Below are 25,166 nucleotides of genomic sequence, written 5' to 3'. Positions count from 1 at the left end.
AATTTTGATAGTTTAAAGTCCTAATTAACTTTCAAGCTTTAATTTGGAGATTCAAATAGATATTATGCCTATAATAAACAAAATACATTTTTAAAAGGATGTAATTAAATAATGTTATACTAGCTTAATCATAGTTATTAATGGTATTATTTTAATATACTTTGTTCAGAATTGAAAAAATAATGGGAAGCATATATTTTTATAGTTATATTTTGGAAGTGTGAATAAAAGAAAAAATAATATAAGCAGCTACAAGCAAGCACATGAGCGGAAAAAAGAAGGGTTCTGATATTTACAGCCCTAAGGACTGTAAATAAAAACCTTAAAATTCTTATTATTAGTGTTATTTTTGTTTTCCAATGCATAAAATTTGTTGATACTTTAATACTTAAATATTTAAATGCATTTATCATAATGTACTGTTATATTTCCAATACAATCAATTCTCTTTTTTATTGAAAATATAAGAAAACATATGGATAATTAATGCTTATATACAACCCTTAGGGTTGTATATATCATTTGCCAAAAAAGAAATCTAAAATACAAGTTTTTAAATGATTATAAAATAATTGAAAGATTTAAAATTGGTTGTATAGTGTAAAAAAGTAGATGTTCCTGAAATTGAAAAATAATATAAAATTAGGTTGCGATAAAAAAAAGTTGTGATTCAAAGACAGAACAGAAGTGAGCTGGTACAACTAAATAATAATAATAATGCTGTTATTGGCAATTGCTGCAAGACGACATTTGTAGACAGATTGTTTCTTTTCATACCCAACCCAACAGATAATTCAAGCTGAAACATGTGCTTCATACAGTTGGAAATCCTACACTTTTAACTGTCAACTGGAAAATCCAAATTCAAGCAACAACTTTTCTTTCATCAGATTTCTTCCGACCAGTTCCATTATACTACGTAACTTCTGCATATAAGATCGTTGCCACTTAAATATCCTAATTACTCAAATTTGAATACCAGCACTTAACACAGTAATGACAAGATAATAGGTAAATACTATCTAAATCCTAGATTAGGGATATTAGGCTTTTCTAAATTTATATAAACCACAAACCTCACGCTAATTCTTCAACTCGACTTTACATCCTTGACAACATCTACAAGTTGCTTGCTCTACAAATACAGAATGAACAGTCCATCCCGTAAATTATCAGCTGCATTGCACAAATACTTGATACAACCATGTTTCTGTGATTGTCCCACCATTTGGCATTTTCCCAATTCTCTGAAATAAGATTCAACGATTCTGGCCACCAATGGAGGTAATCTATTCATTCAACATCCAAACAATAAAGTGATCTCCGACACAAACCATCATGATTCTTCCAAGATAGCTCGTCCAAAGTTGGTTGCAAGGGCAAGTCTTACAGAGCTTAATGCCTGGGGAGGCAAGTCAGCTTCGACAAAGTCTGGACGCAGTCTCGACATTGACAGCTCTTGCAGTTTATTCATTAACATGTTTGTTTGAGAGACATTCAGCAGAGGTCGTGTCTGCCAGTTTAGCAGCTTCAACTGCACAAAAGAAAAAAAGTCTGTCAGGCATGCAAGAGCACCAAACTAGAGAAACAAGACAATAAGCTTTAGAGTGAAAAAAACAGAAAATTTTCAAAAGAAATGAGATCCACTGAGCAAAGGGAAGAAGCATGGCCAATTGCCAAAGTAGTAGTTATAGGGCATGAAACGAAAATAAACCTCTATGCTATTGCCCACTAGCAAATAAAGGAAACAGCTCACCGAATCATAGAGAAGAGGCAACCAGAAGCGTCGAGGTGTAGAAGGGTTTTTCATAAGCTGCACATTCACAAAGCATCAGGATACTAATCACAAATTTAACCTATTAAAAATAAATAATATTAGAAGTTGTGCTTGCAAGTTAAATCCTCTATATGTAACAGTAAACTCGTTTCCTGAAAACTGTACAAAAATATCATGTTTCAAGAAGTAAATGAATTACTATGAGAAGGTCGAATCACAGTAATGAGCTATTAGATACAAAGAACTCACCAACATTAGTGATTCAACAGCTTGCTGTGCAGCATCTGTGGCATTCCCACCATAAACATGCTTAAGAAATTTCTTGAAATCTCTATACCTGTGTTGGAACCAAGGGCAGAATTACGGAAAGACTGAGAACTCAAAACTGGGATAGGGAAAGAAAAAGCAGATATTGGTAATAATAATTCCTCAATATGAAATTTCATACTTGTGCAGGAACTCAAGACCCCCAGCAGGCCTAGATTCTGAACCCAGCAATTCAATTAAACCTTCCCATTGCTGTATGGATATGGGGTTATTAAATCAATTCAAAAGGTTATTATTTTGCAAGATAATTAAAATTCACTGGAATAATGGATTGAATTGAAAATAACCTTAAAGTTTTCATCAGAGATTGACTTTCCAACAAAATCAAACAACTGCTGAGCAATTCTGTTAAGACACGCTTCATCACGAGCTTGCTGAAGCCAAAAAACTCCAGAACCTTTTCGACCATGTTTCCAATGGTGTACTCCAGCAATCTAGACATTGATACTATAAATTGTCAACATAACTACAAAATATTCTAAATACTTAAACTCTCAGGAGCATCTGACATTTTAAGCATTGTACCTATAAGAAAATAAAAACTGCTAGGCTTATATTAAAGTTACCATAAATGACCAACTTCTATGATTTTACTTCTTTCGATAAATTTAATAAATCAATAAGCATATGGTTCCTCGAAAGAATGCAAATACCTTCATAATGTTTGAGCTGACACCATCAAGTTCATAAAGGCGGCAAATCTCCAAATTCTGTGCTATTCATTATTTTATTAGTTATACCAAAAAAAAGGCATGCAGTCATGAAATTAAACTGATACTAGCAGCAAGGCTGACACTCAAGATGAAACAATTACCTTAACCAGCAATTGATTATTTTGAACAGGCTGTCTGTACAATAAGATCTCCAACAGTCCCATTCCCTGATTCCTACATGATATCAGATAGACTGGAGCAATCTGTGGGCAAACAAAAATTAGGATGATTTAAAGCAACACATTCCAATAAAGACAAGGTGAGAGAGGTCTCCATGAATATGGAGAACCATTTCAGAAGAGTGAAAATGTCACAAGTGAGAGAATAAATAACATATTGAGTAATATCCAGACAAGGCAATGCCTTCGACTCCACATATCTATAATAGTTTACAATATTTGAGGCCTGAGTCTTTTTCGAAACATTAAGAACTATATCCAGAAATCCATTTACAACCAAGAAACGAGACTCTGAAACAAGATATTTCCAAGCAAATGAAAATTAATGAGCCACTTGCTTAGTAGTAGAAAAAAGGGCTGTATCTAGAAAAAATTTCTAAGAAACTGAAAAAAGAGTTTATTATTTAGTTGTAAAATTTTCCAATGGAGAATTAGAAAGTACTTTTCCCAGTTTTCCAATTTTACACCAACCTTAGGCCGCATTTGTTTGTCGGAAAATATGGTCTTTGGAAAATATTGGGTAACAGAGAATTGTGTTGGAAATGAAATATTTGCTAGTGTTTGGCTACAAAACTGGAAAACATTAAGTGGTGGGTGACTATTGTTTTCAAAAGGGTAAGAATGAATAAAGTAGTGTTCCAAAAGCTTAGGAAAATGTTTCTCTTTTCAAAAGGGTAAGAATGAATAAAGTAGTGTTCCAAAAGCTTAGGAAAATGTTTCTCTTTTCAAAAGGGTAAACATTACTCACTTTCTTCATAAATTTTTCTGTTGACTGTCGTTAAAAAAAATTTGTTCACTTATTTTCCCAAGCAAAGAAACGGAAAATGAAGAAAATATTTCCGGCAAACAAATGGGCCTTAGAAAACACAATTTTAATGTTTTCCAAATGGAGAACACGGTCAGCTGGTTCTCTTTGCCAAACATCAACGTAACTTTATCTTTGTAGCTGGGTCTTGTCGCTTTTGAAGACACGAGCAACAACATCCATTTTCTTTATTTTATATATATATATAATATTTTTATAATTAATTTTATATATGATATATTTATATATTTATTATTAGAGGAAAGTATAAAAAATAAACCGTGTGGTTTTGGCCTTTTTCCATCACAATCCCGTGTATCAAAACGTGATACAAATGGATACCTCAAGGTTTATTCCATTAGCAAACACAGTCCAAAAGACTATTAAAAAATGCTGATTTGGCAGTTTAGGTCAAATGGTCAATAAGGTACTTCTGTCTTTTTATTTTTATTTTTCAGTTAACTTACATTCTCTATCCACTTCAACCCTCTCTTCTCTCTCGACTTCACCCCTCTCACGACCTCCCTGACCGTCTCTCTCCTCACAAATTCCATGGATGTCTGCACAAATTCTTTCCTTATAAACTCCTACTTGCACAAATTTGTATCCAGGTTCCCATTTGGGGTCGGAAAGCAATGTGATTTAACTTCACGTTTTTTTCTTTCCAATTCGATTCCTTTCCTTTCCATACGGGTCACTCTTGGAAAATTCGATCACGATCCGTGATAACATCCGGATTTGCAAATGATGTCATCAACCGTTATTCCCTCTAGAAGGAGAAATAATGACAATTAATAGGAGGATTAATGACAAACACGCCCCATCTAGACATCTTTACAAGTAAGTTAACAACATTCTCCTGAATACTTTTTAATATCTATTAATCTCAAATTCTATTAGAAGGTGCCACGGCCAAACCCAACAGCGTCAAAGTGTTATCAAATTGGTGCAGTGAGCGTGGAACTCACGAAGAACAATATGACGGAGCCAACAAGGGTGCCACCAACTATGACTCCCCGGCATCTATTCTTGCCACCCACATGAGTCAACGTTCAGGGAATCGTCTAATCGAGCTACTCAGAGGCCTGGCGACCAGAGTGGAACATCAACTCTAGTTCAACCCCAAACTCAAACCTTGGGGGTTCTGATGCACACGAGCCTCACGGATCAAGCAGTATAACTCCGATCCCAAGGGTAAGTGAACATAGCTTTTATACCTTAGCACATTCTCTTCTTGATGGACAGGGTACACGCCCACTCTCAGAGTTGTTTCAGTATCTACCACCACGAACGTGGGAATCGCCAATGTAATGTCCCAACCAATGTTAACACTTGCAGAACCCATTAGAGGTGGAGAGAGACCTGAGGTTCGAAGAGGTTCATGGTTGTTCGATCCATTTACTGGGCAACGAATTCCACAGACAGCGGAACTTCCAGCCCCAGAACCTGTAACTCGATCAAAGCCCCAGGTGGAAAGTTCCAGAGATAGGGTGGATCTATGTACCACATGAGGGGTTAATGCAGAGCAAACTGATGAAGGAGGGGTTAATGCAGAGCAAACTGATGAAGGAGAGCAAACTGATGAAAATATGGATAGACGGGTGCTGGAGACACTACTGAGATACGGATCCTAGGCTAATAAGCCAGTTCCATCCAAGAAGGCCTCGCCATTCTCCCAACGGATCCTGAGCTATGAGAAAGAAAGACAGGAGGTTCAAGCCCCCTACTTTGCCACATTACAAAGGGGAAGGAGATCCAGAAACCCATGTACGCAAATATAAAGAGCGTATGGATGTTTGTGATACCAATGAGGGGATCATACGTTGAGTCTTCTCAACAACTCTAATTCAACCAGCTTTTTACTAGTTTCAATCACAGGCACCTAGGTCCATTGAAGAATGGCGAATGAAAATGCCTAGAATGGCGAATGGAAAGTGAAAATTTTTGCTAGAACAAAGTAAGGATACTTTGAAAAAACATTTGCTTAAACATACAAGGCATATTCCAAAAGCAACAACTATGGATATAGGGATGGCCACCTATCTATATATCCCCGACAGTATACTTATATTAAGTATCAAAGCAAAAAAGGCTAAGCCCATACTTGGCCAAAAAAGTACTAAAATATATATAAAGTTATTACAAGAACTTCGCAAAACTAAAACTGTGGTACTCAGCAGCAGGATGCTTAGAGAAGCGGGAAAGCTTGATGACGTGTCCCAAGCCTGAGGAAATGTGTTTAGCAGAAGAGCCTTAAATGCAAGACACACCTATAAGTTGAACAGCCCTTCTAAAGGGGGCTTCTGATAACATCCGGATTTGCAAATGATGTCATCAACCGTTAGTCTCGAATGAGGAATACTGACAAACTGCTATTCCTTTTAGAAGGAGGATCAATGATAATTAATAGGAGGATTATTGACAATTAAGCTCAACTAAGACAAGCACGTTACAAAAGGGAGTATATATACCCCAATCAGGACATATTTACAAATAAGTTAAAAACACTCTCCTGAATACTTTTCAATATCTAAAATTCCATGACAGACTTTATCATCATAAGTGCCACGGCCGAACCCAACAGCGTCTTCCCAGTGACAGTATCATCAACGAAGGAAGTGATGTTATCAATATGTGCAATCGTAGGTCTTTGCACCATGTTTAATGATAATCTTCAACCAGAAGGGTTCAAGATGAAAGAGGCATGGGATTTGACAGAAAATGTCCAATTGAAGGCTTACAAAGAATGAACTTAACAATGTGAAACACCTAATACAGAAACAGATCAGACCTACAGAGAAATTTCCATTGATGAAAAAAATTTAGAGAAATTTCTTTTTGGTGAAGGTGGGTTGAAATTAAATCAGCACTTGCACAGGATGCATGTGACAATTGCAGTTTATTAAAGCTACACAGCAATCCTGTTTGCATAAACTGCAGAGGATAGTTCCATGGGTGTTTGGCAAAAAGTCCATTACATGCCCCTGACTTCATCAAAGACCATCGAGCATGATGCTGAAAGCGCACCCGTTTGACAAAAGAAACTTTAATGCAATGATAAGAAACCAAGTCTGTAGAGGAAACATCTGAATCTTCCAGCTCTTGAATTTATCAATTTCCTCACTCACCATCGTGGTGTTTATGGTTGTCGTTGTCGTCCTTCCGGTGAGAATCATAAGGGCATTTTTGGGTTGGCATTTGAGTAACGTTGGAAAGGGCAATTGTAGATAGTTGGGATTGAAGAAGAAGAAGAAAGGAAGAGAAATTGAAGGCGGTAAACAGTTTGGAAGAGGTATCAGTTTGGAAGAGAAAGTGGTGATCGGAGAGATGAAAGAGAGAATTATTGTTGGGAGAGATGAAGGAGAGAGAGTGAAGTATGAGGTGTTTGATCTCTATTGGGTAAAAAAAAAAAGATGTCCTAAAATTAAAAATAAAAAGACAAAATTACCCTTTGATTATTTGACCAAAACTTGACACGTCATCATATTTTAATGGTGTTAATAGTTTGGAATGTGTTTGCTGACGATATAAACCTGGAGGTACCCGTTTGTCAATTTTGAAACACGAGATTGTGTTTCAAAATGGCCAAAACCGCAGGGTTTATTTTTGTACTTTCCTCTTATTATTAATATATAGACATTATGATCATAGATTCAATTTTTTATATAATGTAAATTCAGATTTTGATTAATTCATAAATTAATTATAATCTTCCAATTAATTTTATATCCTCCTGTTATAATTCTATCAATATTTCTATTATTTCATATCTATTATGGTTCTATTGGAATAAAAATACTATAAATTAGATAAAAAAAATTAGAAGAAATATATTTCTTAATAGAATTAGAAATTAAATTAAAAAAAAAATTAAAAACATGAAAAAATAGATAAACATATAAAGGGCGGCCCGGTCGCATTACGCGTCCCCGCTGAGCGAGGGTCCAGGGAGGGGTCCCACCACAAGGGTGTATTGGGGGCAAGCCTTCCCTTGCCAATTTAATTGGCAAGAGGCCGCTCCTAAGACTCGAACCCGTGACCTCTGGTCACACGGCAACAACGTTTTACCGTTGCGCCAAGGCTCGCCCTCAAAATAGATAAACATATATTCCAAAATTTTCAGTTTTTACTTGGAAAATAAAATATTGAAAAACTAGATTAAAAGAAAAAAAAATATGAAAATAGAATATGTTTTCTATAACTAAACAAGCCCTAAAGTTCCAATTCAACTTCAAATTAATTTAAAGGTTTTTTAGTTTCAAAATTATTGATTGTATACAATTTTATATTCACATTAAAACAATTGCTTTTAAATTTATATTATAATGTTTATATGATTCTTCAGATAAATAATGTTAAAGATCTGTAATTAAATTCTGAAAAAGGGAAAGTAGAACATGAAAATTTGAAAATAAGCATGTTTTCACTTTTCTAGTTTTCTGTTTGGAAAACAGAAAATTGGAAAACTTGAAGGAAAGAAAACTGGAAAATGTTTTCTGAAACTAACTTTTCTGGAAGTTGTACGTCAGTTATCTTTGTACTAAAACAAGGGAATGCATAAAGTCTCTCCGTATTCCAGCCATTCTGTGGTAACCTAAATCAGTACAAATCACTAATTGTCATTTGAAATATCAAAGTCACCAAAGCCTATGTTGAACGGAAACTCTTTTTCATTCACGATACCGTGTTTCGTGTCCGTTATTTTCCGTTTCCATTACCGTTTTCTAGCTATATTTTTCTTAAAATAACGTTTACTGGTGTTTGTTTCCGTTTCCATGCAGCATAGACCATAGCTTGTTAACATTTTAAACGTTAAGCTATATGACCGAGCATGGTTTAAAATATGTATATCATCCTTATCACGAATCTGGCACTAAAATGATATGGAAATAGTGCAGGCTGCCAAAATCACACTAGTCTATATCAATCCTGCCATTAGACAGTAACTTAAATCAGTGCACAATTAATAATCTCCACATGAGATATCAAGGTAGTCAATGTAGATTGTTTTCATCATTATTGATGTTTTTTTTTCTTTTGATGAATCATTATTGATGTTAAGTTGGGCTTATATGTATCACATCCTGATTAATAATGTCGCTTTAAAATGATATGCCAATGCAATGAAAATAATGTCTCCTTGCTAGAGGAGTTTGGACTTACTTGCCAAGTCAAACTATGAGAAGATAGAACTTGAGCATAAACAAGCCGATGGAGCTCCTCTATACTGATTCCTCCAAGGTTATCACGCTCTTCTTGTAAAAGAATATCTGCCTGATTGCTCCCCGCATTCAAAAATTCTATGGCATGAGCTACCATCCTGTCAATAAGTCACAAAAGTTATACTATAATTAAAAAAATAAAAATAAAAGCATCATCACCATCATCATCTCCAAAACAATAATATATATCGTTTTAGTTCTTTGAGTATTCAGGCAGATTTTTCCAAAGGATAAAAGCAAGTTTTAATTTGTGGTTCTATAAGTTAAACCATAAATGAGATTAGAATCAGAAAATAATAAAGCAGCTCACCAAGGGCCAAACCCTCTTGAGCATTCTGCTAATACAACCTGCAGCATTTGGAGAACCCCCAATCAGTTATGTTGAATTTAAAAAAAAAAAAAAAGAGAGCAGATATTAGAGAATTAAAATTGGCTGTGATATTAACAAACCTCAGTATTTTCCCCAAGAATTCCAATTATAAGCTGCATCAACTTATGTGGACTGGACATTGGTTTCAACTGAATACATTTCTGAGCTAGGTTGTACATGCTTTCTAAACCCTAAACCCAGAAGAAAGAAATAAACAGATAGAATCTTCAGTTGAGTGTTACATAAACATTTTTAATAATAGAGAATAAAAAACCCAGTATTGGTGTAACAATTATTTAAGCTCAAGAGAACCTGGGAATCCATCAAGGGGATTAGCATGACACTTACTACAGTGAATGGCCTTATGTACAGAATATGAGAAATATACAGCTCCATCCAATTACAGGTTGCGGAGGAGAGAACATTTGTGTTTCCCATCATGATCTGAAGAACATTTTTCAAGCCCTCCTGAGTCTGACGGTGATCACACTCAATCCAGAATGCACTTGACTCCAATTTAGTTACTTGAGCTCGCCATCTCTCCCATGCCTATGCAATTGAAAAATATGGAGTAAAATATATAAAAAAAAATTAAGGAATAAGATAAAGTTAAACATGCTATCTGTGCCTAATTTATTAACAAGGATTCAAAAGTACCTTCATAAAATCAGGCTTAGCTTTAAAGCATTCACCCAATTTTCCTGCTACTATTTCAGGACGCATGCGTGGCATCTTTGAAATAAGAACAGAAACAGCCTCCACGAGACCATTTTCTGTCTGTTTAATGGCATCCAAGAAAAAGGACACGATGTAAGATCCATGAACATATGAAACCAATATAGAAATTGAAGTTGTACATTTCATTTTCCATGTCTAAATAAATATCCAAAGCACATAAAAAAACAAATTAGGCATCCTTGGATTTTATCGTACAGCTCCAACTGTGTGATGCCAAATAAAAAGGGCAGTCAAAAGAATATGTTTCTGCTCCTAATTAAGGTTGCATGTGCTGCATCTTTGAAATAAGAACAGAAACAGCCTCCAATAGACTGCTTTCTTTTCAATGGTATGAAGAAAAAACTGATGTAAGATCCTAAGCAAAGATAGAAATTGAAGTTTATGCTTTTCACTTTGGCTGTCTAAATAAATATCCATGGAAAGAAGCATCAAAGAACAAATTGGGACATCCTTAGATTTTTATAATATACCACTAATAGTGTGATTCTCAATAAAAGGAGCAGTAAATAATATGCTTTCATCCAATTACCAAACTACATGAGGTTTCCTGATATCTGCAATTACCGTACATTTACAACTATAGACAAGGTTAAACAGTTAGGTACTATAACTTTTGTTAAAAATTTACAACATGACAATCTAAGAGGCATCGAAGCATGTAGAATGGTAGCAACTTCATTTGTTTCGTATGTTTTCCATTCTTACCAACCTCTCTACTACCAAGCCGATCAAGTTGGTAAGATCCATGCAATCTTAACATTTTCACCTGCGAGCAAAAATGTTTATTTCTGTTCAGTTATCCACATTCCAAACAACTTCCAGCATCACATGTATAACATATCACTCAAAATTCTATAAAAGCCCAAACTACTTACTGCAGTATCTAGCCAGCCAACTGCCAGTGCTGATGATATCACCTCCCAATATTGAAGATCATCCTCAATGACCTTCACAGAAAAAATACAGAAAAAAATTTCCAGAAGAGACTCAAACAATAATTACAAATAACAATTGCATACAATAGTAAAAAAAAAAAAAAAAAAATTACAGAAAAATGGTCATCAATTCCACAAAATGGGCAACTTTACAAAAACATTAACAAATATAAAATGCCAAAATATGGCAATTTCACCAAGAACCCATCTAACCAATTGAAAAGCTTATAATTGTACAATGATAAATCAAAGAACTGATGGCTTTTATCTCTCAGTCCAGTGAATGGAACATAATTAGAAAAGAGGAAATCACAGAAACAATGGACTAACAGTCTGAAATAATTGATTAACTTTAGCAAGCAGAGAAGAGTATAGGAAGGACCAAAAGTTTTCTTTTTTTCTCCTTCAAATGTTATGATAAAAACCAGGAGCAAATAGCAAAAGAAAAACTCAAACCTGTAAGGTCACTAGTCGTCCCTGAAACTCCAAAAGTTTCAAATGGACAGTGGACTGTGCATCAGAGAAGAGGCTATCATAATCCTGCCATGGGAAAAAAGATCCATAAGAATGATAGTGTTCTAGAAAAAAAATAATGGCTAAAAAATTAGAGATAGAAGCTGAGAAATATGATAATTACAGTCAACCAATCTACAAGACGTTCAGGAAGCCATGCTCGAGAGAGATTGTCCACATAAAACATCTCCATCAGATCCCACGCAGCCCTTAAACAGGTAGGTTCCTCAGCTTTCTACAGAAAATGCTTAGTCTGATAAACATTTTTTTAAGATTTAATAGACTACAATAAAAAAGGGCGGCCCGGTCGCATTACGCGTCCCCGCTGAGCGAGGGTCCGGGGAGGGGTCCCACCACAAGGGTGTATTGGGGGCAAGCCTTCCCTTGCCAATTTAATTGGCAAGAGGCCGCTCCTAAGACTCGAACCCGTGACCTCTGGTCACACGACAACAACGTTTTACCGTTGCGCCAAGGCTCGCCCTCTCATTTAATAGACTACAATAAAAAAAAAAAATTAGTTTGGTAATACATTTGCATCTGGAGATAACCTTTAACACTTCCTTTGCATCTGCAATCGCTGGGCCAGCAGATGACTTTGGATTACCAAGAAGTGAACTTATGTCCTTGCTATACTCCATCACGAACTCCCACCTGATTTTTAGGTTCTATCCATTAGATAAATTACAAGTTTCAGATACTTACAAAGTCCACCTGATTGAAACACTAATAATTAGCATTATAGTCCTGTAAGCAGCTTGATGAAAGATTTTTGCTTCAGCAGTAATTCAACCATGGCATGGTAGGTAAAAGAAATTCTTAATTACAAAAGAAATATCAAATTAGGTTCAATTACCATTCAAGATGATAGGGCGACGGACTTAATTGCATCCTGGACAGGCTGGAAACGGAGTTCCTACGACTCTGAAGGAGGGCGAAAGGAGAGAGAGAGCCGTATGCGATCCTGCGCCATTGTGCTTCGCTTAGCTCTCCATCTTCATTGCCGCCTAAAGTCACTTCCATTACTTTCCCCCCAGCCTCGTCAGCAGGATCAGAGTCAGAGGTGGGTTGCCGAAAAATGGATACACGAAGAGCGTTCCCGCGAGCCCAGCAGATAGATAAACGCGAGATTGGGGGCTTTAGGCCATGGCGAAGCGGGAACACTATGGCGGCCTGGGAGTCTAGCGAATGTGGAACGAGTGCAGAGCCTCCGGCGGAGTCATAGACGACGCCAGGCATTCCGACGGGAAGAGAGAAATTGTGGAAGAGATGGAAGTGCGTGTGTTTAGGGTTTTGGAGGGGCTTGAGAAGAAAACTGGAGAGCTGGAGAGTGACCACTTGCGGAAGCTGGGCAACTGCCTTTGCCTCCGTGGTGTTTAGTAAAACGCACCGTTTCTATTTTTCCCGCTAGAAATTTGATTTATTCTCCAGCATATCAGCATATCAGTATTTATTTTAATTATGAACTGATCTCTTTCTTCTTCTTCTTCTTTTTTTGGTATTTAATCTTTTCTTGAATTTATTGCCAATTTGGAAAGAAATCTAGGAGGTATTCAAGAAGGCTTAAAATCCAATTAGGTCACCTATGCCTAAATTTTAAACGTAAACTAACAATTGAATTTGTATTTATAGACTAATAATCAAAGGAAAATGAACCCTATACCCAGTTGCTGTAATAAGCTTGGAAGAAACCTTTGCTTTACAATGCATGATGAATCATCATCATCACAATTCATACCTTAAAATATCATTTGCTTAATGATGTAATAAAATCCATATCAAATTATACAGTCATTGTTGGAGTATAAGAAACATACATCTCTTATTACACAGGCTTAGGCCTAACAAGCACCATTTCATACAAGTAACACATAAATCACCATTTTATGCTGAATTTTAGCATACATTTATTTCATGTATCAAGTCTATTCTGCACTTCGCTATGGTACATTGTTACATAAACTAGATTGCTAAAGAAACTCTCTCAATCAATGACGGACCCGATCCTCGGATGAAACAGCAACATATTCATAAGTTGTACCTCACCACTTCGGTTTACGTTACTCGTCCTTGTCCGTTTTGAACTGAATTCTCTCCCGTTTTTGCTGAAGTTGATGGTGGGAGAAACTCCTTGATCATCTCCTGGATTCTTCTTTTCATCTGCTTATCTTTTACTCCTGCAAGCATGTTCCGGTAAAAGAGTTCCAGCCTAATAAGCTTACTGCGATCTGCTGAATCTAACATGTCCTCCCATTCTTTTGCAATGTCGAAAGTACCTTCATTTCTCAAGGAGATTGGTATATCTTCCTCGGCGAAAGGTTTACCAAAAATCGAACCATGAAGGATGCTAGCATATCGCTCCACTATAGAAAGTTTTGATTGAAGTAGCTTCATCTCCTCCATTGCCAAAGCCAATCTCTTTTCTGTTTCTCCAACGTCTTCTGATCCGTTGTTTCCGAGTTTATCTTCAGTAACATTATTTGAATCTTGATCCTTGAAATCCTCCAGTGGAGGCCACAGCAAAAGACTAGGACCCAAAATATCCATTGTCTTCCCGTTTCCAAGGACACCGCTTTGTCCCCTGCCCCAGGACCAAAGCTTATATCCCCCATTTGCAACAAGAACAGTATGAGCAGCTCCGCAACTAATTTGAACCGGATCATGAAATTTAGGCCTTTCAAGAGTGATTTTTCTAGGAGAAATAGCATCCCCTGCATCTGTTCCGGTAAAACTAGCATCTGGGCAGAGCCCGAGCCCATTCATCATTCCCCATGACCATACATCTCCAGTTGATGAAACAACACTGGTATGAAATAAACCACAGTCAGTGGATATCAGGTACACATGCTGCGGCAACTCTTTTACAGGTTCGGGTTTCACTGCACTTTGAGTGGTACCATGGCCAAGCTGCCCGTTATCACCCAAGCCAAAAGTCCAGCATGTATACTCAATTTTTCCATTTGGGCTCTTCTTGACACTCAGTAAAGCAGTATGATAAGCACCACACGCTATATCATAAACAGCCCAAGGAGAATCATGGTTAAATGTTTCAACAACATCAGGGCGGATTCTGCTCTCTCTATCTCCTAAACCCAACTGCCCGTGGTTATTGTCTCCCCATGAGTAGCAGACGAGATCTTCACCTTTATATGTTTCTCCTGCACTAACCAACGCTACAACATGTTGATTTCCACATGCCACCTTAACAACAGTGCGACCATAGAAGTCCTGGACAGGAATCGGGGTGAATGTGCTCTCTAGGGAGGAAACGGGAACACTCTCAGTGGTATTTCTGTTGTGGGGGCAATTCCCCCACATCCATAGGATTCCAAGATTGTCAATTGCTATTGACATCATTCCTCCAGCTTTAACAGAACAAACCTATGGCAAAAGATAAATAAGAAAAAAGAATAATGGACGAAAGCTACCAAGTAGGCAAAATTACTTATGTACCTTTAATGGTTCTCTTCTCTTTGTTTCTGACTCGTTCGTTATGGAATCAAGAGAGCTTGAGTCAAGAAAATGATCCATCAAGCGAGGCACCATCGAGAAATCGTCATTTATGCCAAGTTGGCCATCCATTCAAAGGTTAAGGTTGCACAGAATATAAACTTATTAACACGGATAGGTAAGACAAAATGTAGATATGAAACTGGAAGTTACTCCTAGCATCTAGGATACAGATGTTGTAACCCCAACACCAAACGGATCCATCATCTGCAATTACAGACATTAATGAAATTAGATCAATCAGCAATCATTGCAAACTCGTCATATACCAGCCAAAAGATAGCATTAACCTGCACTTAACACCGAAAATACCTGTTGACATTCAAAGGCTCAGAATCCTATACAATTTTAACAATAAGTAGAACTTTATCTATGTAAAGTATTAGAGAATATATTATAGATAACCTTGTATCTTTCTGTTAGTTCCTGATATCTAGGCCAATCTCTACACTAGTCATTGAATACAACTATAACTGTACTCTGTATAAATAGACAGTTTGTCAATCAATAGAATTACGCAGAAATACAATTTGTTACATGGTATCAGAGCCAAATACCTAAAACCCTAAATATTCTCTTCCCCACCTCTCGGCCGCCGCCGCCGCCGCAACCTATCCTATTCTGTCCGGCAGTCGCAGCGCCTCCCCGATCACCACCTCTGGTTGATCGCATCCTCATCCTCACCTCCCTAAATTCCCGATTCTGTTCGACCTCCCTCCCTCACAACCAGAATGTCGACCAATTCCACCAATTCCGCTACCGCCACTTCCAAAACCGCCACCTCAAACACCACAAACACAGACACCGTCATTACCACCCATCCTGCTCTCAACGTCTCAAACATATCTACATTCATAAAAATAACCCTAGACATTGAGAAAGGCCAATATCCCACATGGGCTGCCCTATTCAAACTTCACGCTACGGCTTTCCAGGTTCTTGATCACATCTTGCCTCCTCCCAACACCCCAACCCTCAAACAATCGAACCCCGACCTTTGGACCCGTATTGACGCTGTTGTTCTACAATGGATATACAGTACAATCTCTCTTGACCTCTTGAATACCATAATTGTAGCCGATTCCACGGCAGCCAGGGCCTGGACTCAATTACAGGAAATTTTTTCTGACAACAAACACTCTCGGGCTCTGTTTCTTCAACAAGAGTTCTCCAAGCTCAAGCTCGACAGTTTCTCTGACATCTCCTCCTATTGCCAACAACTCAAATCCCTATCTGATCAATTGTCTAATGTGGATCGCCCTGTCACCAATGATCAAATAGTCTTACAACTTATTTCTGGTTTGACTGATGCTTACGATACTGTTGGGACTCAGATCAGACACGGGGACCCCCTTCCCTCCTTCCAAAAGGCTCGCTCTATGCTCATATTAGAAGAAACAGCCCGCTCCCGTAAGACCACACCACCGTCCGATCCTGTTGCTCTAACCGCCACCAGTGCCGAATCCGCAAATTCACCAGCCTACTTTCCACTCGCGCGCCCAGCACTCCCTCGCCCTCATCACCAAAACCGCGGGGGACGACACGGCAGCCGACACCATTATCGCGGCAGAGGTTACAATCGCGGTGGTCCGCGCTACTCCGGCTCCCCCTCCTATCGGACACCATACAACCTCCCATGGGGTTATTCACTCCCTTTGGCTCCACAACAACCGTGGGCGGCACCTCCTTGCCCTTATCCGACAAACAATTGGCCAACTCAGTCCCCTTCAGGTCGACCACAACATCAATCAGGCATTCTAGGTCCCCGCCCAAATACACCACAAGCACATCTCAGTATGATCACTCCGTCCTACACTCCTACTGACATCGCAGAAGCCATGCATACCATGTCTATTGCACCACCTTCGGATCAGTGGCATATGGACACCGGCGCCACCTCTCACATGACAGCTCAACAAGGTACACTCACTTCTTATTTTAATTCTAGCCTCAATGAAAACATTATTGTTGGTAATGGTCACTGTGTACCTGTTTGTGGATCTGGTAATGCAATCCTAGAAACTAAAACTCAACCTTTGCATTTAAATAATGTCTTGCATGCTCCTAAACTTATAAAAAATCTTATCTCTGTTCGTCAATTCACTAAAGATAACCAAGTTTCTGTCGAATTTGACCCTTTCGGTTTTTCTGTGAAGGATTTACAGACGGGCAATCATATCATGAGATGTAACAGTACCGGGGACCTATATCCAGTCGTGTCTAGTCATCACTCGTCACCGTCTTCTCCTTCCGTTTTTACTGTTTTGTCTGCCAATGTTTGGCATAGTAGATTAGGACATCCAGGGCTTCCTGTTTTGAATGCCTTGCTCAATAAAAATGCTATCTCATGTAATAAAGTTATGGATAATTCTGTTTGTTCCTCATGCATCAATGGAAAACAAGTAAAATTACCGTTTCAGTCCTCCAACAATTCTGCGTGGATGCCTTTTGATTTAATTCATAGTGATATATGGACATCTCCGGTCATGAGTTCTAGTGGTCATCGTTACTATGTGTTGTTCCTGGATAATTACACTAATTTTCTTTGGACGTTCCCATTAGCACATAAATCACAAGTTTACAATGTTTTTCTTACCTTCCGTTCCTTTATTCGCACACAATTTGAACGCGACATTAAGGTTTTTCAGTGCGATAACGGGGGAGAATTTAATAATAACTCTTTTCGTCAATTCTGTCTCACACGCGGCATGCAATTTCGATTCTCATGCCCATACACCTCTCCCCAAAATGGGAAATCTGAACGTACAATTCGCACAGTCAACAATCTCATTCGAACCGTCATGAACCACGCCTCCGTCCCCTTTAAACTTTGGCATCACGCCCTTGAATTAGCAACATACATTCTCAATATATATCCTCATAAAATATTAGGATACGAATCTCCCACTAAGATTCTTTACCAACGGGAACCGAATTACTCTCACTTACGTATTTTTGGGTGTCTATGTTTTCCCCTAATCCCCTCCGTGTCGCGTCACAAACTAGAGGCTCGCTCATTCCCTTGTGTCTTTCTTGGTTATCCATCTAATCACCGAGGATACAAGTGCTTCGACCTATCTAAAAACAAATTAATCATTTCTCGACACGTCGTCTTTGACGAATCAAAATTCCCTTTCTGCTCACAGTCAAACACTTGCGCGTCTCCTGTCCTGACACCTTCCGTCGTCGACGATTGCCTAACTCCAGGCCTATCACCGATCTCCCTGTCACCTATCCCGGTCTCGTCGTCCGTCTCTTACAGTCCAAATCGTCAATCTCAGTCAGTCCCGTCGTGTCCCATGTCTTCCTCCCCGTCGTCCTCTCAATCCGAGTCGTCGTCACCATCGCCCTCCAAAACAGGATCGTCCCTTCCGTCACTCTCCTCCACCGCGTCTCCCTCCTCGTCCATGTCTAACTCCGAATCTCCAACTTCGACATCCCCCCTTGCCTCCATTACTCGACGTGATACAGCAACACCCCACCAATTAAATCCCACCAGCCATACCATGACCACACGAGCCCAAAATGGTATCCGTAAACCACGTCGTATGCTTAACCTCTCCGCCTCCAAACAAACAGTCATATCTCCAGTTCCTAAATCACCATCCCTTGCATTAAGTGATCCAAATTGGTCACAGGCCATGACTGATGAATTTGAGGCTTTAATTCAAAATAAGACGTGGGTACTCGTACCCCGTCCCAAAAATGCTAATATTATTCGTAGTTGGTGGATTTTCAGGCACAAAACACATGCAGATGGCTCCTTTGAGCGATACAAAGCTCGATTGGTTGGAAATGGATCCGGACAGTTAGTTGTGGTTGATTGTGGTGAAACATTTAGCCCTGTGGTGAAACCAGCAACAATCAGGGCTGTTCTCAGTATAGCACTTTCCAAAAATTGGAATCTTCGACAATTGGATGTCAAGAATGCTTTCCTTCATGGCGACCTCACTGAAACTGTATATATGCATCAGCCATTGGGCTTCCGGGACTCTCTCTATCCTGATCATGTCTGTTTACTTCGTAAATCTCTCTATGGTCTTAAGCAGGCTCCTCGAGCCTGGTATCAGCGTTTCGCCAATTTTGTCATCAAAGTGGGATTTGTCAACAGCATTTCAGACAACTCCTTGTTCGTATATAGACAAGGTACAGATACTGCTTACATTCTTCTATATGTAGACGACATTGTTCTGGTTACTTCTTCCGATATCGTTCAGACATCTATCCTGTCTCAGTTAAACTCTGAATTTGCAATGAAAGACTTGGGTCCGCTACATTATTTCTTGGGAATTTCAGTCACTCGATCCCCAGGTTCACTATTCCTCTCTCAAAAGAAATATGCATCCGAAATTATTGAGAAAGCCGGCCTCAGCTCCTGTAACGCGGCTAACACTCCAGTGGATACCAAACAAAAGCTCAGCATCTCATCTGGATCCGCCTACCACGACCCCACTGCTGGAGCGCTTCAGTACCTGACCCTGACTAGACCAGACATCTCTTATGCAGTACAACAGGTTTGCTTGTTCATGCACGATCCCAAAACATCACACATGGCCGCTCTTAAGCGCATCCTACGGTATGTTCATGGTACACTTGATATGGGTCTTACACTGCTAGCATCATCTCCTACTCAACTCACTTCGTACACCGATGCTGATTGGGCAGGCTGTCCAGATACCCGCCGATCAACTTCTGGTTACTGTGTCTTCCTCGGAGACAGTCTCATTTCTTGGTCCGCCAAACGACAGCCCACACTGTCAAGGTCCAGCGCTGAAGCTGAGTACCGTGGAGTTGCAAATGTTGTATCTGAGACCTGCTGGATCCGCAATTTACTTCTTGAATTAGGGTGTCCAATTGTAAAATCCACTTTGGTCTATTGTGACAATGTGAGTGCTGTATATCTCAGTGGCAATCCAGTACAACACCATCGCACCAAACATGTTGAGATGGACATCCACTTCGTTCGCGAACGGGTAGCTAAGGGTGAAGTCCGTGTTCTACACGTCCCCTCTCGGTATCAGATAGCCGACATCTTCACCAAAGGGTTGCCATCACCGCTCTTCGAAGATTTCCGGACTAGTCTCAATGTTCGGCCTCCGAACCTTTCAACTACGGGGTGTATTAGAGAATATATTATAGATAACCTTGTATCTTTCTGTTAGTTCCTGATATCTAGGCCAATCTCTACACTAGTCATTGAATACAACTATAACTGTACTCTGTATAAATAGACAGTTTGTCAATCAATAGAATTACGCAGAAATACAATTTGTTACATAAAGAAGCAAAAGGACTAATATTTCTGAAGTGCAATGCTTTTATAATTAGAAAACAGAAAACATATATTCAGCACTCATTAAGTGAAGCAAACAAATAATACCACAACTCTACAAGCTACAGATTATCTGATTTCTCTTCAGTAAAACGCCTAAGATATAGATTCTATTCAGACCTTACTCTTACAAGCTAAGAGCCATTATTTGTCTCGTTTTGAAGAAGAAAAACAACACAAAACCTTACCAGACAAACTCTATAAACATCAATTAAAGTACCATTTCAATTTCAGCTCTAAGATACAGCAGGCAAAAAAAATGAATATTATAAACCAGGCAGAAGCATAAATGAACCTGCGAGAGCCAGACTATGATAAGCGCCGGCAGCAATTCCTACAAACTTGAGCTTTTTCTCTTCGGAAGTATCAAACTTAACTCGAACTGGGCAAAGTTCATCCGCTTCTGAACCGGTACCAAGTCGCCCGAACATTCCTCTGCCCCATGTGTAAACGCATCCATCTCCTGCAATTCAAGCAAAATATCAACATCTATCATGAACTTCCATCGCTATATGTTAGTTGTAACCACTTGCCAGTGAGGGCGAGAGTGTGGGCTTCGCCAATGGCCACGGTTAAAACTTTGTTGGACAAATTACTGGAACCAGAAAGTGCTCCGACTCTGTTATCGTCCATTTTATCAGGCGGAGGAAGAAGAAGAGAGAAAAGGTTTCAGCTTTGCACCCGGACCACTGGTCCACTCTAACAAATCCAAATCCAATTTCTAAAAATGAAACTAATTGGAAAAAATAAGTTAACTAAGACCTTGTTTGTTTGGGGGAAAATATTCTGTACGAAAATATTTTCCAAATTTTCCAGTGTTAGTTTGGGCAGGAAAATAAGTCAAAGGAAAATAAGTAGCAAGTCAATGGAAAATGAAGGAAGAATTGGATAAAACATTTTCCGCAAAATATACGCGTTTAGAGAAAAATGGGAAAAACGTTAAAAAATGTAAAAATACAAAAATATGAAATACGAAAAAACATGAATAACGTGAAAATGTTACAAAACACGAGAATATGAAAAAAAAAACCCGTAAAAACATGAAAAGGTGAACAAACGTGAAAAACACAAAAACGCAAAAAAAAACACTTGAAAAAACACAAAACATGAACAACGAGAAAAAGTGAGAAAACGTGAATTATATAAAAACGTGAAAAAATATGAAAAACACGAAAACGCGAAAAATGCTAAAACACAAAAACGTGACAATAAGTGAAAAACGCGATAAACATGAAAAGACAAAAAATGCAAACAAAACACAAAAACATAAAAAATACAAAAACATGAAAACGTGAATAACACGAAAAAGTAACAAAGTGAGAAAATAAAAAAAAAGCGAAAAACCCGAAAAACTAAACGTGAATACGAAAAAATAAAGAAAAATGCAAAAAAAAAACAATACGTTAATAACACGAGAAAACGTACAAAAAAAATTAAATTAAAAAAAGTTTAAAAAGCAATAGAAAAACAAATTATTTATATCTATCCCTAGGCTTTTCCATTTATTAACTAATATATCTATTTATTAAAAATATTAATAGAAGTATAAATTTAAAAATTACAAATATTATTCGAATTTTTAAACGAAATATTATATTGCGGTAATGTAATTGAATATAATAAAAAAAATTATATTATTAAAAATTATATGTTAATTATAATTATATGTTTTAGCTTTTTTGCTTTTAACTTTAAAATTGCCACCTATATGTATCATGATTAAAAACTGAAACAATAAATATGATTTAACATGTAAGACAATCGTCTTTCATAATTTTCATGTTGAAACAAATAATCAAAAGACATTGACTTTGTTTCATTTGAAAAGTAATTTAATATTCGATTGAGACCTTTTATCTAATGCTACTACACGAGAAAACTAATCTTAGATTTAATTCAAAGTATATCTCAAAAATATCTATATGAACTAACCATGCGAGATCCTCAATTTGAACAATGAAATGGAAATTTCAATCCAAACATTTAGATGTCACCTAATATCACGTTCAAATCCACACCATTGAAACAGTCCTAGAATGACATTATGGCTAGGAATTAATAGGTAATAAAAAGAATATTTCAAACCTCGAACATGAAAAATTCAACAGGTGATCCTAATCATATCAACTGCAATCAAATATATCCCCATATATTTTGAAATTAATAATGAACTTTAAAAATCAATTTAGATAAAAATATGTGGAACTCTTATTGTTTCAATGGTGTCCCTCAACTGGTGGTTCTATTCCATGGGTTTGTTGAATTGCATAATGCGATGGTGCTGGAACTTAAGAGGTTTTCTATGAAGTTCACAATTCCAGAAAATTACATTAGTGTAGATTATATTCCATAGATAAGTTTAAAATGAAGAAATAAGAACATTAAACAACTTGTTTTACCTGAATTAGAAATTAAATATTACTTAAAAAAAGTATATATTAGCAAATGCTACATTATTCTGCCAAGATCGTGGAGATTGACACTATTTTAAAAAAAACATTGAATAAAGGGAAACCCTCTTTTCCGGTTTGAATCTCCCCTCATCCTCTTAGTACCACTCAAAATAACATTAAAATCACATGTTAAACACTAGGTCCATGGACCAACTCATCATTATTTTTCAAGCCCTCCTATAACATCCCCATTCTAACCGGATTGGGACTGACATAGAATACCACAGAGAAAAAAAGGATCCATATTAATAGAATGCAACTGCATATAGATGAACGACCAGTTATTAGCCATAATTGTAATCTCAATTGGAGGATTCAGATGCCTCCTATAAACCCCATAACTTCCACCCTATGAGAAAAATTGAAGCCATTTTCCTTAATCATTTTGTCAGTCATAGCTCCACTTGTTTTAGCATCTAGAAGGACAATAACTGTTGGTCCCTAATAAGGTGGGATAATTCTAAAGGGAAGTGTAAATAGAACTATTGAGTAATTTTACGCCTTTAAAACTTTTTACTCAAGTCAATAAATCATAAAGGGTAATTTCAGTATCAGATACAATTTCAATCTACTGAGCTATTCAGCAATTCAGTCTACTGAGATTGCTTTAGCTTCTGATAATTCCAACTCAAAGAATGACTCTTTATCAGAGGTTATGAAAAACGTAAAGCAAGTGATATGTAAAATATGCACAGTTTCAAGAATATTCAAAGTGTTGATATGTGAGATAAAGTTCAGAGTATATATAATTCAGTAGAAGTAAAAGGCAATACCAAAGAAATAAATACTCAGCAAATTTATACTGGTTCGGTCTCTTGCCTATGTGTAGTCCTCAAGATACCATCTCTTGAGCTTAATCCACTAACGATCTCTTTTAGAGGTAGAGAACAAACCTTCCACAAAAGAGTATAAGTTTGAATGAAGTACCCTTCACTCAACACTCACACTAATTCACACTCTGCTACTTATAACTAAAGTAACAAACAACTACTGAATACAGTCGAAAGATTACAGATATTCAGATGAAAAACAATTGAACTAAACTCTCTTGTAAATGATTACACGGATATGACATTTGATTGTGCTTTGCATTTTGCTTTGTTTTGCACTTTTCATAATAATATATCTCATATATAACTTTATGCGTTTTAATTCTCTTGTTGAACTTGTTCTTGAGCTTTGCTTATATAGGCAGAAATTCAAACTATCTTGTTTGAATCCAGAAGATGTCCGTTAAGAAGAAACGTCCTATGTTTTTCTTTGGATTTCTGGTTTGTCTGACTATTTGCCAATTTGGGAAACTAGTTGTTTTGAATTAGAGGACCGTTGAGAAGCTCCATCCAATAATCTTCTCTGGAATTCCGGCTAGGTTGGAACGTTTCCATTATTGTGTATAGGAGAGAGATGGGTTTGGTTGTAGAGATGACTATCTTCTGCGAAGAACCAGAATAGCAATTTGGGGAAGACAACAAATTTTTCTTCTTGTGAATGTGGACTTGGGCTTTTGGTTCGTTGGGCTTTACTTCTGGTTAGGCTTTTAATTGAAGAAGACATTTTGCTGATTTTGCTTAGTTGACTTAGAAGCAGCCAATTGCTTTTAATTGATTATCAATACTTAAACAAAATTGTTAGGATATAAAGTAATTAATTAATTCTAAATTTTAATCTATAAAGGGATCTTATTCCTTAATGTAATTTTTGTCATAATCAAAACTTAATCAAAATTGGGTTTCAATAAGAACTGAAGGCTTATGAAATTGCATGAACAATATAGCACTCGATGAAATCGACCATTAAAAGGCCATTGGGAATTCCAGACCAAAGTTTTAAAAATCCATAACAAAAGAGAGAGAGGGAGAGAGAGATCCAATAAGAAAGAAGCGAACTTTGTAAATATTTCCTTCCTTCTCTATAACCATACCATTTTCCGCATGGGGAGACATTATAGATAAACCAAGAGAAGCCATGCAATTAAAGGAGTTCAAGATCGCCTTTTAACATGTTTAGAGGAATTTGAAAGAGAATGGGCTTGAGGTTTTTATTTATTTATAATTTTGATGCTTTTGTGAAGGTTCTCGAAAAGATTATCCCATTTAGATGCCCCTTGTCTGGACCATATGGATGGGCTAGGATATTCTCTTTATTAGGATCGAAGGGTGGGCTCGTTGAGCCCAAATTAGAATTAAAGGACCAAAAATGGATTTGGTCCTCAACAACCAAAGTTATGGAATTCTTTGTGGGGTCAAGGATTGTGGACATTTGATTGCCATGATCAAAGGAGTTTTAAGAAAAGGC

At 37.5% G+C, this 25,166-nt stretch overlaps 2 protein-coding genes across 3 annotated transcripts; both read right to left on the bottom strand.

Moving 5' to 3' along the window:
• Window positions 1-696: 696 nt before the first annotated feature.
• LOC136202724 (nuclear pore complex protein NUP85) lies at window positions 697-13,052 on the bottom strand. 2 transcript variants are annotated; one of them, XM_065993522.1, is made up of 18 exons: window positions 12,433-13,052; window positions 12,128-12,230; window positions 11,704-11,814; window positions 11,523-11,606; window positions 11,007-11,078; window positions 10,841-10,897; window positions 10,051-10,170; window positions 9,742-9,942; window positions 9,474-9,584; window positions 9,334-9,371; window positions 8,965-9,121; window positions 2,919-3,020; window positions 2,758-2,814; window positions 2,392-2,538; window positions 2,226-2,296; window positions 2,027-2,114; window positions 1,757-1,813; window positions 697-1,534 (listed from the first exon to the last, which is right to left on the bottom strand). In XM_065993522.1, the coding sequence occupies exons 1-18, from the start codon at window positions 12,813-12,815 to the stop codon at window positions 1,337-1,339; spliced, it is 2,157 nt and encodes a 718-aa protein (XP_065849594.1). In that variant the 5' UTR covers window positions 12,816-13,052; the 3' UTR covers window positions 697-1,336. The 2 variants fall into 2 exon arrangements, with proteins under 2 accessions (XP_065849594.1, XP_065849595.1); XM_065993523.1 differs by having other exon boundaries at window positions 12,128-12,244; window positions 12,433-12,559.
• Window positions 13,053-13,311: 259 nt separating this feature from the next.
• LOC136203625 (ultraviolet-B receptor UVR8) lies at window positions 13,312-21,135 on the bottom strand. The gene is made up of 5 exons (XM_065994823.1): window positions 20,952-21,135; window positions 20,714-20,881; window positions 15,258-15,293; window positions 15,030-15,154; window positions 13,312-14,957 (listed from the first exon to the last, which is right to left on the bottom strand). The coding sequence occupies exons 1-5, from the start codon at window positions 21,049-21,051 to the stop codon at window positions 13,632-13,634; spliced, it is 1,755 nt and encodes a 584-aa protein (XP_065850895.1). The 5' UTR covers window positions 21,052-21,135; the 3' UTR covers window positions 13,312-13,631.
• Between the last annotated feature and the right edge of the window lie 4,031 nt (window positions 21,136-25,166).

This window comes from Euphorbia lathyris, chromosome 8 (genome assembly GCF_963576675.1).
Source record: "Euphorbia lathyris chromosome 8, ddEupLath1.1, whole genome shotgun sequence".
In the NCBI taxonomy this organism is placed as follows: domain Eukaryota; kingdom Viridiplantae; phylum Streptophyta; class Magnoliopsida; order Malpighiales; family Euphorbiaceae; genus Euphorbia; species Euphorbia lathyris.
The sequence above is the reverse complement of the archived record's forward strand: the minus strand, read 5'-3'. Positions and strand labels throughout refer to the sequence as shown.

What these genes read in the sequence shown, in the direction of transcription:
- LOC136202724 (XM_065993522.1), bottom strand. Translation starts at nt 12,815, where the DNA reads ATGCCTGGCGTCGTCTATGACTCCGCCGGAGGCTCTGCACTCGTTCCA. An exon ending in TCAAGAGGGTTTGGCCCTTG is followed by an intron (nt 9,122 to 9,333) that starts GTGAGCTGCTTT and finishes ACTTATTGACAG; the next exon opens with GATGGTAGCTCATGCCATAG. An exon ending in CTGTTGAATCACTAATGTTG is followed by an intron (nt 1,814 to 2,026) that starts GTGAGTTCTTTG and finishes GTGAATGTGCAG; the next exon opens with CTTATGAAAAACCCTTCTAC.
- LOC136203625 (XM_065994823.1), bottom strand. Translation starts at nt 21,051, where the DNA reads ATGGACGATAACAGAGTCGGAGCACTTTCTGGTTCCAGTAATTTGTCC. An exon ending in CCACACTCTCGCCCTCACTG is followed by an intron (nt 20,882 to 20,951) that starts GCAAGTGGTTAC and finishes CTTGAATTGCAG; the next exon opens with GAGATGGATGCGTTTACACA. An exon ending in AGAGAAGAGAACCATTAAAG is followed by an intron (nt 14,958 to 15,029) that starts GTACATAAGTAA and finishes CTTTTGCCATAG; the next exon opens with GTTTGTTCTGTTAAAGCTGG.